Source organism: Protobothrops mucrosquamatus, unplaced genomic scaffold (genome assembly GCF_001527695.2).
Source record: "Protobothrops mucrosquamatus isolate PMUCROS unplaced genomic scaffold, P.Mucros_1.0 scaffold1399, whole genome shotgun sequence".
Taxonomy (NCBI): domain Eukaryota; kingdom Metazoa; phylum Chordata; class Lepidosauria; order Squamata; family Viperidae; genus Protobothrops; species Protobothrops mucrosquamatus.
Window position 1 is genome coordinate 140,829 of NW_015387584.1, and position 16,251 is coordinate 157,079.

Sequence of the window (16,251 nt, forward strand, 5' to 3'; positions counted from 1 at the left end):
CAGGTAACCCGCATTGGTTGATCCTAAGTTTTATTTTGCTAGCATGTGAAATTAAGGATATGGTATTATAATTTCTATTCTGTGCTAAACTTTTTTTCTTTGGGTTGGTATGAACTGGCTTATACTTCAGATTTTCTGGCAGGTTTTCTTTTTCTGCCTGGCAAGATCAGCAACTAGACATCCCTGCATTTTTAATCTAGTTGTGTAATAAACACTAGTTGTACTCCAAAAGTCCCTCAGCTTTTCCTCAATAGTATGTGAATGTAACCCAACCTAAAAGGTTCATTATGAGGCACTATATTGTCATTCAATTTACATTATCTACTCATGAGCTTACTTTGTAGTGGTTTATCATTTCCTTTTTCCATACAGTAAGAAAAGATGCCTTAGCCATTGCCACTAAAGTGATCATCTGCCTCCAGCATCTTTCTATAGTGCCACCCAATACAGGAGCTTAATGACTGTCGCCAGGCAACTGTGATACCCATTATGCCTCAGGTGACCTGTTGCGAATACAGGCAGTCCACAACTTATGAGCACAATTGGGGCCAGAATATCTATTGTTAAGTGAGGCAATCATTAAGTGAGTCATGCTTGTGGACTTTTTTGCTGCTATCATTAAGTGAATCACTGCAGTTAAGCAAATCATATGGTTGTTAAATGAATCTGCTTCCCCCATTTACTTCATTTGCCAAAAGCCTCATGAGGAGATCACTAATGGCAATCACATGACTCCAGGGTGCTGCAGTTGTCATAAATACATGCCAGTTGCCAAGCACCTGGGTTTTGATCAGGTGACCATAAGGATGCTGCAATAGTTGTAAATGCAAGGACAGTCATAAATCACTCTTTTTAGCACCTCAGAACTTGTTGTTAAACTAATGGTCATAAGTTGAGGACTACCTTTATATACTCCTGGAATATATTCCTAGTATTCTTCACTCCTCCCTCTCAAAAATATCTGCTACAATGAGGCAGCCTAGCAGAACTCACAGGGGTTAAAAGTAATTTACCATTGACTTGCTCCAGGAATTTTTAAAATATTTTTAATATTCTAGCCCAGGGGTCCCCAACACCCGGTCCATGGACCGGCACTGGTCCACAGCATACCAGCAAGTGGGCCACACAAACAAGCAAAGCTCTATCCTCGGGATACAGGCAGTATTCAAAACCACATCCCGTCTGGTCCACGGAAAAACCTTCCTCCATGGCACCGGTCCCTGGTGCCCAAAAGGTTGGGGACCCCTGTTCTAGCCAGCAGTCCTGGAATTTTTTTTTATAGTTTCCCATCCAAATACTAAACGAACTAACCCTGGTTAGTCTTTTGATGATCAACCATAGTCACCTACATGTTACCACCTGCTGTTCATGGTGAAGAGTTATATGCATATCACTTTATAGAAGGGGTGTCAAACTGCCGGCCTGAGGGCTGGATGTGTCATGGCAAAACCGTACCCATCTCATTGCCGGCAATAGAAAAAAAGTCGCGATATGACACGACATGCCACGTGATGTTGTGAGTTTGACACCCCTGCTTTATAGGGATATTGCTATTGTGATGTGCATGCTTTAAAAAAAAACCCTCACTGGGGATTTTTCATAATATTTGACAAGTTGCAGTAATGCATTGAAAACCTGTAAAACTGAAAAGGATTGTCTACTGCTAAGTTTCTCCGGAGGTAATATGGTTGACATCGATGCCCTTTCCCTTCTGGCAACAGATAATTAGTTCCTTCAGAAAAATGTGCACAAATCATTGTTACTTACGAACTCAGGAAGACGGAAAAGAGATCCTGGGATACCAAACCTTCACTCATCATGTTGTCAAAAACAGGAGTGGCGCTAGCGGCAGCCAGCCTAGGGAAAGCCAGACCCAGGATGCCATCGAAGGGGGCATAATAAAGGAAGCTGCCCGGCTCGGTCTCACTCAGACCAAAGATTTGATTGGTGACTTGAATACCTGCCACCTTGCAGAACAACAGGGAGAATTGGTTATAGAACTCCTTTTTAATTTCAAGCACTGCTACTACTTCTGTGTCGGAAGCACGTACCAACACATTTAATTTTAGTTTCAAGCAGATTTATGCATAGATACATGTAAGTTTGCAAACAGACCTTGAGTGATTCATACAATTCACTTGATTCTAGTTGATTCACCACATTTAAATAAACTGCTTGGCAGTTTAATGTCTATCTCATAAAATAGCCTCAAAAGAAGTCTCTATGTATGTCCTATTAGTTTACCATCTGCAACTATTTCTCTCTGCCCAATCTAAATTTTGAAAGAAGTGTAATTGACACAGAGTCAGGATTAATCTCCTGGCAAAGAATTGGCAATAATTTGCAAAAAAAAGACACTGCTGAATATTGATTGAGCTATAATCCATATCTTATCCATTAGAATTAGCAGATATCCATTGATATCAACATTATATATCCATATATACATCTTCTACAGATTCAATAGTGGACATGGAAGAATTCTATGGATAACACAAGAAGTACTAAATGTAGCATCAGTACATAAATATTACAAATGACTATCTGGAATGCAAAAATGTGAGGAAATCTGATAAGCAAGCTGGCTAAATTAACATAATAAAGCAAAAAAAAATAGAATTCTGTAAATATAATTATTTGTTTATTTACAGAAACTACTTCAAATATGGATACTACACTTGGACTTAACTTGAGATATAAACCTTGAATCCAGTCAATTACACAATAGGAACCAAACAATTGAAAAATGAAATCTTGTAAGCCGGGATACTTCCAACTGCAGATTATGGAGCAGAGACCATGAATTATTGATGTTTAATATATGGGTTAAACTCAGAAAAATAAAGAGAGCAGGCCAATAAGATTTGATCAGAAGAACAAAGAAACAGAATCTGGGACCAACATGAGGCATTTATTTAATATTTTAATGTAAACGACAGGCAGCCTGAGGCGTTCTAAGAAGGAGACCAGAAAACCAATACAAAGAGGGAAAAAAATCCTCATAGTTTTCAAAATAAGGCCTCACAATAGCAGAGAAAGATAGAAAATTAAAGCTTCGTGCAACAAGTAAGATGACTGAAATTGACATTACTGTCAAGCAAAAAAGGAGAGGAAAAACTCTCTACAGAAAAAAATAACTAGAAAAACAAAGTTTTTTTTTAAAAAAGTAGAGCACTTACAGGATACCTTATTGCTAAAGTAAGGATGCCCAACAGTAAATGCGGGAGAGATCTAATAGAAAAAAAAATTAGATTGAAGGAAGATGCCAATGCCAGGCACGCTGGCTGAGGAATTCTGGGAGTTGAAGTCCACAAGTCATAAAAGGGCCAAGCTTGAAGACCCCTGCTATACTGAAACCCTTTATGATGCGATTATAGAATAATAGGAACATCTGTAGAGGAAAGGAATATATTCAGAAACCAACTCAAGTAGCATTTGAGATAGAAGAGGCAGTAGACCAGCTGTCAGACAGGGACAGATGAAAAATCCACTGACTCTGAGACAAGAAGCAAATCTAATTTTATTTACAGCTTTGTTGTCAAGAAATATTGTGTGAAAAAGATCAACGTTCATGTCCAAGAAGGGAGACACAAGAGAATGTGCAATTATCAAACCATTAGATTAATTTCACGCACAAGTAGTGTTATTTAATGTCTCACCAAAAAAGCCAGAGCATGCATAGAGAAAGAAATGTGAAATGAACAGGTAAATGGCAGTAAAGGCAGGGAGGGGAGGAAAGTAGCTAACTGACATCAGATGAATAATGGAGAGCACAGGAAAACAGAAAGAGCAACTGCTTCACTGATTACAGCAAAGCCTTTACAGTCAAGCCAGAATGTGAAATATATTACTAATGGGTCGTTATTCTTTTGAGAAGCCTTTATAGTGAAGAAGAAGCTACTATAGGAAGTGAATCTGGACAGTCAGAATGATTCAGAACTAAAAAGAGAATGTGACAAGATCCATAGTTATCAGATGTGCTTTTACTGCAATCTACGCTGGAAACAGTCCATGAAATGAGAATCTAAAAGGTAAGATTCATAGTATATATTAGAAGAGAAATGAATCTGATGTCACAAGAATCCCAAGAAATATTCTACTTTCAAATGAGACATTTATATATAAGCAATTCCAGGCTTGCAAAAGCTGCATCTGTTTCCTTCTGCTTTTCTGTAAGGGGCAGACATTTGCCTCTTTTATGAAGACAAAACAGAAAGTACCTCTGTTGTCACAACTGTCAACCCTATTATCAGCTCTCACAATACTGTGAAAAGAATCTTCCACAGTATTGACCTGTACCCATTTAATTTTTACAGCAATATATTAACAGAATAGTAGGATGGGATGAAATGGCAGCTGGAATCAAAATAAGGAGTGCTGCTTCTGAAATATGCTAATGACTCTGTTTTGCTAGTTCATACTAAAAAAAGGATCTCATTATAAAAATAAAAATAGAAAGTGAAACATCTGTGCTGATGCTCCAAATTAGTTAAAGTTCAATATTAAGGAAACAAACATAAGCTCAATCAGCAAGTTTAATGAACTTACAGCTAATGGCAAAGAAATGAAAATGGTATGTAGTTTTGTTTTCTTGGGGTCCAGAATAGATAAAAGTTGGCAGCGTGCTGTTATTTCCAGGGAAATTAATTGCAAATATTACTAAAGACAAAACAAGTTGATAGGAAAAAGATGAGCTTTGGTGAAAACAAACCAAAATGGTTTCCGCAATAACTCTCTAACCTTCCAGACCTTTGGGAAGGTGTCAATGCACAGGTAAGCCAGGTGGCTCAATAGCGATTGTATCTTTGGACTTCCTCAAAAAGACCTTCTTGTTAAAGCCAACCGCCATGGAATCAGGTGCCCCATTGGAGTGGCCACTGCTTAAACTGCAGGAATAAATGAGCAAATCTTGCATTAGCAAGATGTGCATAAGTGGTTCTCCAAAGATCAGCATTTGAACTGATGATTTTCACCTGGATATGAATGATCTGAGGTTAGGGTTGAATAATGAGATGACCGTGCTTGCTATTGAAAGTGGCAAAAGCAAAAAGGGATCATGAATGATCTCTGCTAATTGAATGGTGTGATTTCATGTACAACTCAAAGACATCAGGTTGCCTGCCCTGTTATACATGCTGTGAGCTGTCACACATAATCTAGGTCTGTTGAAATGAAATGCGTAGTGCCCAATATCTTCATTTTTGAAAATATAAAATCTATTATCTTGTGAAAATGATGTTGCTTCATTACAGCATAATGGGTTGTTTTCCTAATTTGTTTTATGAATAGTTTGAACAGAGAGCCAGTTTAGAGTTGTGTTTAATGCATCAAGCTAAAAACAGGGTTCTAATCCTGTCTTAGAAGCAAAATCAACTGGATGACTTTGGACCAGTCATTTTCTTTCATCTCTAGGAAAGAACAAATGGCAAACCATTTCTGAAAAATCTTACCAAGAAACCAGCGGGACTTGTCCAGTCAGCCTCTGAAAATTGGCCATGATTAAATGGGGAAAAAAAGTTCAAATCATAAATAAAAAACAATTGTGGGAGCATTTTCCAAGAGAAATGCTTATTGAACATTTGAATTTCTTGGATCTTCTAGGATATTATTGAATTTCTTAATTCTTTAGTCATGAGTGCATGCATGACAAGGCTTTGTTCATGAGTGCATGCATAACAAGGTTGTTAAAGCTCCTGTTCTTCTTGACTATGAAAATTCCCAAAACAAACACCATGGCTGTCTCTGAGATTAACAGAGGATCAGAAGTTGGAAAGAGCTAAACAAAAATTGCCGTAAGTAAGATCTATACAGAATTCAATTAGGTTTTCCCTATCTGTCCACCCAGAACCATGCTGACTCAGTCTAATTTCCCGAAGGATGGCTTCTCAGTCTTTTTTTTTTTTTTTGCAGTTTACCTGGACAGTATCATAGCCTAGGAATCCAGTCATGCTTCCGGTGCCATAGCCGATGGCTAAGCTCTCGCTGGTGGCCTTGAAAGTGGATGACTGTTGTGGATTGAATCTATGATGGTCAGCTGCAAAGATAAGTAATTGTAGTATGATGTGGGCATACTGAAAATGTAACAGAACAGAAAGAGTGATAGAGAGTAAAAGAGATCTTGGCATTTAACTCATCCCAGTATAATACTCTCTAATTTGTGAACTCTGTCCTCTGTCATAGCTAACCTGAACAATGTTATAATTTGGAGGAAAATAGTTATATTTTCCCTTTATATCATGTGGAAAAAATATGTAATAGTTCTATTATTAGACATTTTACTGTATCTGGTTTTATAGCTGTAATAAACTGATTTGATTATTCCTTACATTGCATCCGTCGCTTCTATAGCCAAGCTCATGCCTAAACATTTGCCATATAGGAACATGTTTTGTTATTCCATAATGATCCCCTTGAGTAGCAGCTCCCCAAAGCTGTCTCAAGCAGTCAATACACCTAATATTAGTATGATCCATGTTGAACACATTGGAAAGACAGATGGACATGAGAATAAAGAAGTCTCCCTAATCTGGTCCCTTTAAAATGTTTTGGGATTGGAGTTCTTAGGATTCCCAGTTAACATGCCAATACAGATGCTGTGATGGGACTTATGGTCCATTACATTTGGAAGGCTTGAACAAAGAGTAGCCTGAAAGTATCTGAAAGTATCAGAAAGTATCAAAATTCTGAAAGTATCAGTTATGGAGACTACTTACAACAAGCACCACTGGAACAATACACAGAAGGGACCCACAAGTTGGAAGAACCAGTGTCAAAGATGACTGCGAACTCTTGTGGTGGAGTGCCAATGAAGATAGAGCCAACGTACTCCAGCTGTGGAGGCAAAAGACAGAACATAATAAAGAAAACCCATCCCTGATATCTCCATAGCATTTTTGAGGCAAGAGAAATGAACTCTTCTTTGTAGACAAAAGCAAGTTTGACAAGCTTTTTAACAATACAAATCTGCTCAATTTGTTACAATAAAATATCATTTATGTTCTACGATCTCAAATCACTTTCAAACATTTAAAATTATAACTTCCTAAATCTGTATGTCTTTTTTACTGCTCTCCCCAGAGCAAGGGACTATTGAATTAAATCAACATGTGTTGAGATTTTCTAGCTTTGTCCATTGGCTAAATGCTGAATATCTCCTCCTAATATGGAATACTTACATCCATATAATTTTGCATGGGTTCAGAGGCAAATGTATTTTGCAGCTTGGGGAAATATTTTGAGCCAAGGTTGTAAGGATGCTTCTTCAGAAATTCATCTAGCAGCCCAAGTTCTTTAAGGCTTTGCCTCACAGATTTTGTTTTCTTTAGGTAAACCCTAAGCATTGAATAATGGAAAGGAAAAGATTAGTAAGTGAGAGATAGTGCTCATAGCATTAAAGATTGAAATAAAATGCATTTTGGACAGCATTCTCTGATTCAATGCTCTTAAGAGGGCTACAGCCTTTAGAATTCCTAGCTAGAATGAGAGTTATAATTTCACATATCTGGAGGCCCTCAGATGGGGAAAGATAGTTTCAGATTTATTTCTGCTGAGGAAGAAGGACTTGAAATCTAGGTATACTCTGTAAAGAAAGAAGCATGTTCTACCTGATGAACACACAGTACATTTTCAGATACAGCTATAAAAGGGAAATAAAATATTACTGTCAGTGGAAAACCTAGGCACATTACAGCTTTGTGGCTTGCCCACCAGTCACAACAGAAAGTTTGTTGGAAGAGTTTGTGGAACATAATTTAGAAAGAAAATTAGATTCTTCTGAAGAAAATGGTACATGTTTTCTTGGAAGAAAGCACAATATTCAATACTTACTTTGTTGTCAGACACTGGGAAAGTGCCACCAGGCTCAGAAGTAAGAGGCACTTCATGATTACTCCTTTATCCCCAAGTTGTTGATTCAAATGAAGTGTGGGTCCCAGCTTCTAAGCAACACAGTTAGGTTTGCTACACGCATATATATAGCTCTAAGACTCTCTTATCATATTTGCATATCATACAAAATGGCAGACATTCCTGATATGATTATCTTTTTTTCAAATGTCCTTAATAAGAACTTTCCATGTCATTCTTTTCATTCTTGACCTAAAAACACGCTCAGACGTAAGTGACATTGCAACCATTTCCAAGACCTTGGTACATCCCAAGAGCACTAAAGCAATGTTTTCCATAACTTTTCAACATGTGAACCAAAGGTAAAACTGTACATTTTTTTGAAAGTAATCTGGATGGAATTTTATTTTTTTTAGAAAATAAATACTATAATGAATTAAATATAAATTTAATTATTACAATTGAGGGCTCCAAATATAGTATACTCAGCATCATTCAATTCTGGGAAAGATTTTTTTAGACCGGTTGGTAGCCTTTGCAACGTTCTGCAAAAACCAGAAGTTGCAGTTGGTGCAAAATGCAGCGGTGTGGACTGATCAATGGATATTACACCTGTGCTCTATGAGTTTGCTTCTGGTTTCAATTCAAAATGCTGGATTATTTAAGGGATCACCTCTCACCAGATACATTTACCTGTCCCATCAAGTACAGCAGGAGAAGCATGTTTTGGGTCCCATCCACTAAGGATCCTCATCTGAGGGGACCCTGGAGGAGAGCCTTTTCTGCCATGGCACCCACCTTTTGGGGCATCATCCCTTGCAGCTGAGACAGGCCCTGACTCTATTCACCTTTCAAAAGACTCTGAAAACCTGGATTTATTTAGGGAGTCAGTTGTGATGTGAAACCTGCCCAGTGGTTCTCCTGAATGTTATAAATAGTTTGGATTCAGCAACTAATTATGCTTGTGTGTTTTAACAAGGTGTTCAATAACGATTTTTTACTTAGGTTTTTATGTTATGTTTTATTTGAGAGTTGATATAAACATGACTTACCATTCTCACTTCTCCCCATAATGTCAATTTCCACAATTAGAGAACTTTGCCAATGGAGGCTTTCTAATACTAACATTACCAGAGAAAAGATTTGGTGCAGCCATTCTATCCTTTTCATCAGAATGGATATTCAGAAAGAAAAATGTCATAGAAAATGGCTGGAACAGATGGTTACTGTGCCAAGTTTCAGTCCGGGTTCTGACAAGAGACGAATCCTCTGGTAATCCAGAATCTTATGTCTGAAGCCAATAATTTTCTCTAAACCCCACAATTTGTTTTCTTTCTAGCCTGTTCCGGAAAATGAAACCAAATCAGAAAAGTTCTAGTCAATTTCACTAAGGCTTACTTTTCCCCATAAAGGTTTGCTTGGGAAAAGTTGAAAGGAAAGTAAGGTGAGGAATAGATTTATAATCAATGAAAATAGCACAAATCAATCCTAGATGCATTTTATTCTGGGATCAAATGAATCAGAAGACAGAGGGGCTGAGTGTCTGGAAGTTCCTGAAGCCATATGGGATAGGAAATAAAAAAGTGGTTACAATCTTGTAAAATGTTGCGCAATAAAAGTTTTCTTTCAACAAGCACAAGCCTAATATTCTCAGCTTCCTTCTGGTCCATTTCAAATTCTCTCTAACAGTTTTGTTAAGATGTTCTTTCACAAGAATATCTTGTGAAAGACGAAGATAGTTGCAGGAGCAGTGGCCCAGATATTCTATATGCTTGAAATTTGTTGTGTATAATTATTAAAACCCAGTTGCAAGGGTAATCAGAGCAGTCAGACTGTGGGTTACAGCCAAGATGCTACTGAATCTGGACACACAACTGCAAATTAATTGCATAGCAAAACAAGTAGCTTTGTTGTATCCAAGCCCAAAGTTATCACTAGTATCCTATTAAGGTTAGATAAGAGAATTTACTTTCCATTTAGGCCAATTGGGAACTCGCTAAGACTAGCAAACGCTAAGTAATGTTGATTTCCGTGTGAGTCCTGGCTGTGGAAATTTCCAATATCTAAAAACAACCTTTATTAAAAGTCCTTTTGCAGTGTTATCTTCACATTCTTGTGCTGGCCATGGAAGCATATCTGCCCTCCTTTATCCTATTGTAGAAAATGACATTTCAAATAACACTCATCAGCTGCTGCTTGGCACTCTGTATTTGCTATTGGATGGAATCCAATTTTAACTTTTTTTCCAGAGAATTTTTTTTTTAACAGAGAGCCTGAATTACCAAGTACAAAAGGTCAAATCTGGGTCAGGGCTAAACTGTGCTTGTTGGTAGGGTTCTGAAGTGACAACTATTAACTTTCCCCTACAAAACAGCAGCATGAACTGTGCATCTCACAAGTACTCAAAGACACGGAAAAAATATGCACCTGATCAATTCCATCTTAGTCTGCTGAAGGTTCCTGCACATGCTCCTGGATTCTTCAAAAAAGACTTTTGCAATAGAAAATGATCATAATATATCTTTATGATAATGCCATTTTTTAAAGACGATTATATCTTAAATTTGTAATGAAAGACAAATGATGCAGAGGTTTCTCTTAATATCAGTTGGAATATATTAATGTACTTATCTTTATTAACTACCATTACAAGTTGTAGAAAGAAAAGTCTTCATCTGGGTCAGTCCAAGCCGGGAAAAACAAAACGGAGACTGCTTTAGAAAGAAGGTTGTAGTTTATTGAAGAGCAGAACCACAAGACATGAGGCTCTGGAGTGGCTGACCACATGTAGCAGAGAGTGGTGGGTTTTTATTCCTTCATGGGCTTTTGTGTTTGGAGTTGTTCCTGTGGCATGAACTTTGACCTGAGGTTCAGTGTGTGCCTTTCTGGTATTCTGATGGTAGTGGGTTAATCCTATTATGTCCTAAAGATCATATCCTGCTTCCCTGGGGCTGTGGCTGATGATTATGTCCTGTGTTGGATTTTTTGGGGTGAGGGGTTGGTAATTCTAGGGATCTTTTGTCTTTCTAATCCCATCAGCTTAAGCTTCCTGGCTCCATCCTTTTTGAAAGGATTATCACATCTGCATTTCTACAGACCTGGTTTCTGCTTGGGGCACAGAGACTTGGGGGAGGGGGGTGGTTTCTGCCTTTAAGATCCTTTGGGGAAATATATTCTGCCTTTTAATATTCCCAAAATATTTCTTTCTCTGGGGGGGGGAGTGCTATCCTCCCACAAAGTTTATCTATGTAAATTCTTACACCTAGTTAGAAAGAAATACTGTATCTTTTACTTTTGTTTACGTAATCTGTCTCAGAAGATTATCTGGAAAAATGACATTGGGAAAAGTATATCTCAAGACACCCCTAAGTGTTCTGTACCAACTTACCTTTATAGGTTATTTGAATTACTTTGCAGAGCAAGAACAGTTACTATTGAGATTTTTTTTGTTTCTTCAGTTAGAACAATTAATCAGTGGAATGACCCGCCTCCAGAAATTATGGGTGCTCCAACACTGGAGGTTATTAAGAAGAAATTGGACAATTATTTATCTGAAATGGTATAGAGTTTCCTGCCTGAGCAGGGGTTTGAACCATTGTCCCTTTCAACTCTGTTATTCTGTTAATTTCCTCCTTCCTCCATTAAAAATTAACTTCTAATGCAGAGGTCCCCAATCTTTTGGGCACCAGGGACCAGTTCCACGGAGAGAGGTTTTTTTCGTGAACCAGAGGGTGCATTGTTTTGTGTGCTGCCTGCATCCCATGGATGGGGCTTTGCTTGTTTGTGCAGACTGGTTGCTGGCATGCTGCAGCCCGGTACTGGTCCACGGACTGGGGGTTGGGGACCTCATTTCTAATGCCTCATAACCATGACAAGATAAAATCAAACACCCCCATCTTCATCCTATTCAGGTTTATCATTTTTCTCTTCTTGTTTGATGCCCTCCATATCTGCCCAGAAATAAACACTGCTGAAGTCAATGTGCTTCATATTTTTTTTCTCAGTTTATTTTAATGTGACTATTTTCAGCTTTGTCACTATTTGGAAGGGAGAATGGAATAAAGAAAGGGGCATTTTTAAGTCTCTAAAACTTTTTTCCTTCAAAGAAAGAAAATGCTGGAGGAGAATATTTGCATTTCCATTTTTTATTTGACTGAGTAAGGCAGAAAAAGGGAGAAGATAAACTTTTGTTGAAGGAAAAGTTTTTATCATGGTTCAGTCCAAGCCAGGAATAAACAACATGGCGACTGCTTTAGAAAGAAGATTGCAGTTTATTGAAGAGGAGAGCCAGACAGAGAGATGGCTCTGGAAGAAAAGATCAGTGAGCACATGTAGGGAGTGGGGTTTTATACCCTCTGGAGCCTTTTGTTTGGAGTTGTTCCTGTGGCATGAACTTTGACCTGAGTCTGAGTGTGCCTTTCTGGTATTCTGATGGTGGTGGGTTAATCCTATTATGTCTCAAAGGTCATATCCTGCTTCCCTGGGGCTGTGGCTGATGACTCTTAGATTTTTGGTGTGAGGGGTTGTTGATTCTAGGGATCTTTTTTCCTAATCCCAGTTTCCTGACTGCAGTCTTTCTGACAAGATTATTACATCTGCAATTCTACAGACTTGGTTTTTGTTTGGGACAGAGGGACGTGGGGGCGGGGTTGGTTTCTGCTTTTAAAATCCTTTAGGGAAATATATTCTGCCTTTTAAATATTTCCAAGAATATTTCTTTCTGGGGGGGGGGATCTGACTTCCCACACTTTGCAAGAGAAACAGGAGGTTGATGAAGTGCTAGTTTCCTTTCCCCAAGCCCTGGAAGGACTACCTGCTGCTGACTCTCTCTTCTGTTCTTTAGAGCTATTGTTCTCTCTTTTGTGGGACTCCAAAACATTATAATTATCTCTGCAGGACTATTTTTGTACATACGATTTTAAAATATGCAGTTACTTTTAAGGCAATTAACACAATGGTGTTAATGTCCCTTCCCTTCTTTCCTTTCTCTCCTTAAGTCAACAGAAATATATGCCATTATAATTTGTGCTGCCCTAATGACCATACTCTAACCTGCTTTAGTGATGAGCAGTCCTATTCTTATAGCTTTACTGGGGAGCAATTTACAGGAAACGATTGGTAGATCTCTCTGACTTCATTACCTAAATTCACCCAGCCAGAAAAATAATTATCCTCAACATGTGGTTAAACCATTAGGACCAGGTGCCTGGGATTTAGCCATTTTTCAGACTTCCTGAGTGAGAGGTTGCCAGCCTGAAGATGCTCTGCAACAGTAACCTGTCACTTGGGCCTTTTCCAAAGCAGCCTTGGTGATAGGTTGTTAGGGTAGAGAAATCATCTGGAATGAAGCAAGAGGGATCTTGCAAAGCAGACTAAGAGTCTTCTCTCCTGCTTTATCCTGAGTCTCTGTCAAGTGGACTCATATTGGATTCAGAGAACAGATGGCAAAATTGAAGAACTCTTGTCAATTTCACCCAGCTTCCAAATATCCAAAATCAATTAATGCTGCATGTGGTTGTGGCTAGAGCAGCGGTTCTCAACCTATGGGTCGCGACCCCATTTGGGGTCGATCGACCATTTCACGGGGGTCGCCAAGCAAGGCTGTCCGCCATTTTTTTCCCCTTTTCCGGCGGGTGCCTTACCTCCCTTGGGCTGGGCCAGCTGGTAGTCGACCTGCTCCGTCTCTGCCGCTTGCCAGCTACACCTCGGCTGGCGAAGGGGGCGGAACCACGCATGTGCGGCGCTCCCGGGCAGGGAAAGTCCTCGACTTACGACCGGTTGGGTAGTCCTCGACTTACGACCGGTTTAGTCCTCGACTTACAACCGGTTGGGGGTCGCGGCATTAAAAAGGTTGAGAACCACTGGGCTAGAGGTACCTAACATTATTCCATGGGAGTACCCAAAATGCTGTTGGAAGAACCCCAAACGTTTCCCTCTTGTAGCAATAAATACACTAGGAAACCAGCCACGTGAAACCTCTTGTCAGTGGAAGCAGTGGAAACCTTATGCAATCAGTTGGGACGAAACCAGTCATCCATTGTTAACAGAACTCAACCTCTTTCCCAATTTAGTCACACTTTCCATTTGAACAGCTCACATCGCTATTTAAAACACAGATACAATGCTGCTTAACATTGCTAAAAAATTGGTCTAATGGTTTTCTAGAAGAATCCTAGACTCTTTTCCGTAAGGAGCTCACATAATACTGGAGTGCTGTTTTGCAAAATCCGGCATCATGTAAGCATATGACTCTGCAGAAGCCAGAGGCCTGAATTTTCCAGCAGCCCAAGTCAAAAATGGATACTGTATGGAACACTGTGCTTAGCAGCTTTGCAGGTTTGCAGTGGTAGAAAGCCACCTGTAAGAACATACATGCAATATTCTGTCACATCATCACCTATATTGCATGTACAGCAAGTCTTGAAGGATCAGAACAGAACAAAAAAATCATAAAACTAGAATAGCTAAATATAGTGGGCTGGGCAACAAGGCAAAGGCTCTACCACGAGCATGAGTCCCTTAAAAGGTCAATAGGGCATTTTCGTGCTATAGTTATTGGGGCTGAATCATTTTTTATCTATAAGTAACATGTTCTAAAATCCTGTCTTGAAGACTGTTGTGGAAAAGATATCCACTGAATAAAGAGCTCAAGCATTTGGAGATATTACAACAAAGTATAGTTTATTGATATGCACAAACTTACAGGTCACTTAGTTTCTGGCCAAAGAAATGTCAAAGAGCCACCAGGTCTACAGGGTTATGGATTATAAGTCTTTATCAGAATTTATTATACAATCTTCATACAAAGAACGCTAACATCAGATTAGATGAGGGAGCTGACCTTACTGTGGCAGCCATTCTGGAGACTTCAAATGTTTGTATTTCCAAGCATGTCTCTCCCTCTGCTCTTCTGTTCTGATACTAGCACTAGTTATCATAAACAATTGTTGTTTGTTATGTTCATCAATTGAGTCTTTTTACACTGCTAGAAAAGACAATAGCCTGCTTTATCCCAAAGGTAGCTTTCTTTCAGAAGGCAACTGAACTTTCTTTTTTGCTAGAAGATGTTTTGCTTCTCATCTAAGAATCTTCTTCAGTTCTGACTGAATGGGGGAGAATGGAAGGATTTATAATCCTTGCAGTCATCTGGTCATTAGCACTCTTTCTGAGAGTCTTTGAAGCCACTACTCTCAGAAAGAGTGCTAACGGTCAGATGATTGCAAGCAGTGGTACCTGTTCTTTGATAAGGCTATCATGTACCATGTGGTCTTGCAGGAATTTTAGAGCAAGGATGTAAGACCCAGAAAATATCTAAGAACATAAATGAGTAAAATAAAGGGTGTTTTTAACAAAATGGAGTTCCTCTAAACTAGCTATATTAGAGCTACAATTTGAAGGATACAGACTAGAGAAATGATTCGCAGGCAATGACAGGCATGGGGAAGTACTAGTTATAGCCATTTCCTTTTGGTATCTTATGCATGAATTATATCTTATTCTTTTTCTGCATTTTACTTTGAAACGCAACATCCTGTTCGGTATGGATGTGATATACTAGACCAGTGATGGCGAACCTTTTAGAGACCGAGTGCCCAAACTGCAACCCAAAACCCACTTATGCATCATCGGGTGCCGGGTGGGTGTGGCCCATTGGCTGGGTGTGGCCCATTGGGTGGGCGTGGCTACGGTGGTAATGGCAGACTGGGTGAGACTAAAAAATTCAATCAATCAATTCCAACTTTGCAAGATCTTTTTTTTTCCGCGAGAAGTTAAAATTGACTGATTGATTGAACCTTTTTTTTTTGCACATGGCAGCGAAGGCCTAAAGCGAAAAGGTTTTATAAAACCCAGCTGAAGGCCTAGGACTGGGGCGACGGCACACGTGCCCACAGAGAGGGCTCTGAGTGCCGCCTCTGGCACCCGTGCCATAGGTTCGCCACTACTGCACTAGACGGTGGCAAAGAGATGAAGAAAATTTATCTTTTGCTTCCATCCAATGATTGTCTGGAGTTCTGCAATGCAAATAACCTAACCGTATAGCGGGTAAATAACCAAAGAAATCAGAGCGCCATGAAATGCAAAAAGACTGTCTTTCACAAAACACATATTGGATGCGATACAAATTTTTAAATTGCATTTCAAATTGCCTCGATCTTCAAGACAAGAGATCCGTGAGACAGAGACCAAGTGTCAAATTGTCTAATTCGACTCTCGCAGCTACGGTAGCAAACTGTCACCTGCCTGCGATGCGATACGGCTGACACAAAGGCTCTTCCCAATTGAAAGAGCACCGTTTCGCTGGCTCTGCCAGCGGAATAAACCATCTCTTTTCCGGGTGGGGAGAACACTTGAATCAATTTCCTCCCCCCCCCCGCGCTCATGGTAGTAACCTGAGCGGACCATTGA

The 16,251-nt window shown here is 39.3% G+C and overlaps 1 protein-coding gene across 1 annotated transcript in view; it reads right to left on the minus strand.

The window, feature by feature from the left end:
- LOC107292641 (pepsin A) overlaps window positions 1–7,883 on the minus strand; it is a 14,027-nt gene extending 6,144 nt beyond the window's left edge. The window contains exons 1-5 of the mRNA XM_015821752.1: window positions 7,828–7,883; window positions 7,176–7,332; window positions 6,714–6,831; window positions 5,916–6,034; window positions 1,768–1,967 (exon numbers count right to left, since the gene is read on the minus strand). Coding sequence (XP_015677238.1) covers window positions 1,768–1,967; window positions 5,916–6,034; window positions 6,714–6,831; window positions 7,176–7,332; window positions 7,828–7,883 — 650 coding nt within the window. The remainder of the gene's footprint in view (window positions 1–1,767; window positions 1,968–5,915; window positions 6,035–6,713; window positions 6,832–7,175; window positions 7,333–7,827) is intronic.
- Between the last annotated feature and the right edge of the window lie 8,368 nt (window positions 7,884–16,251).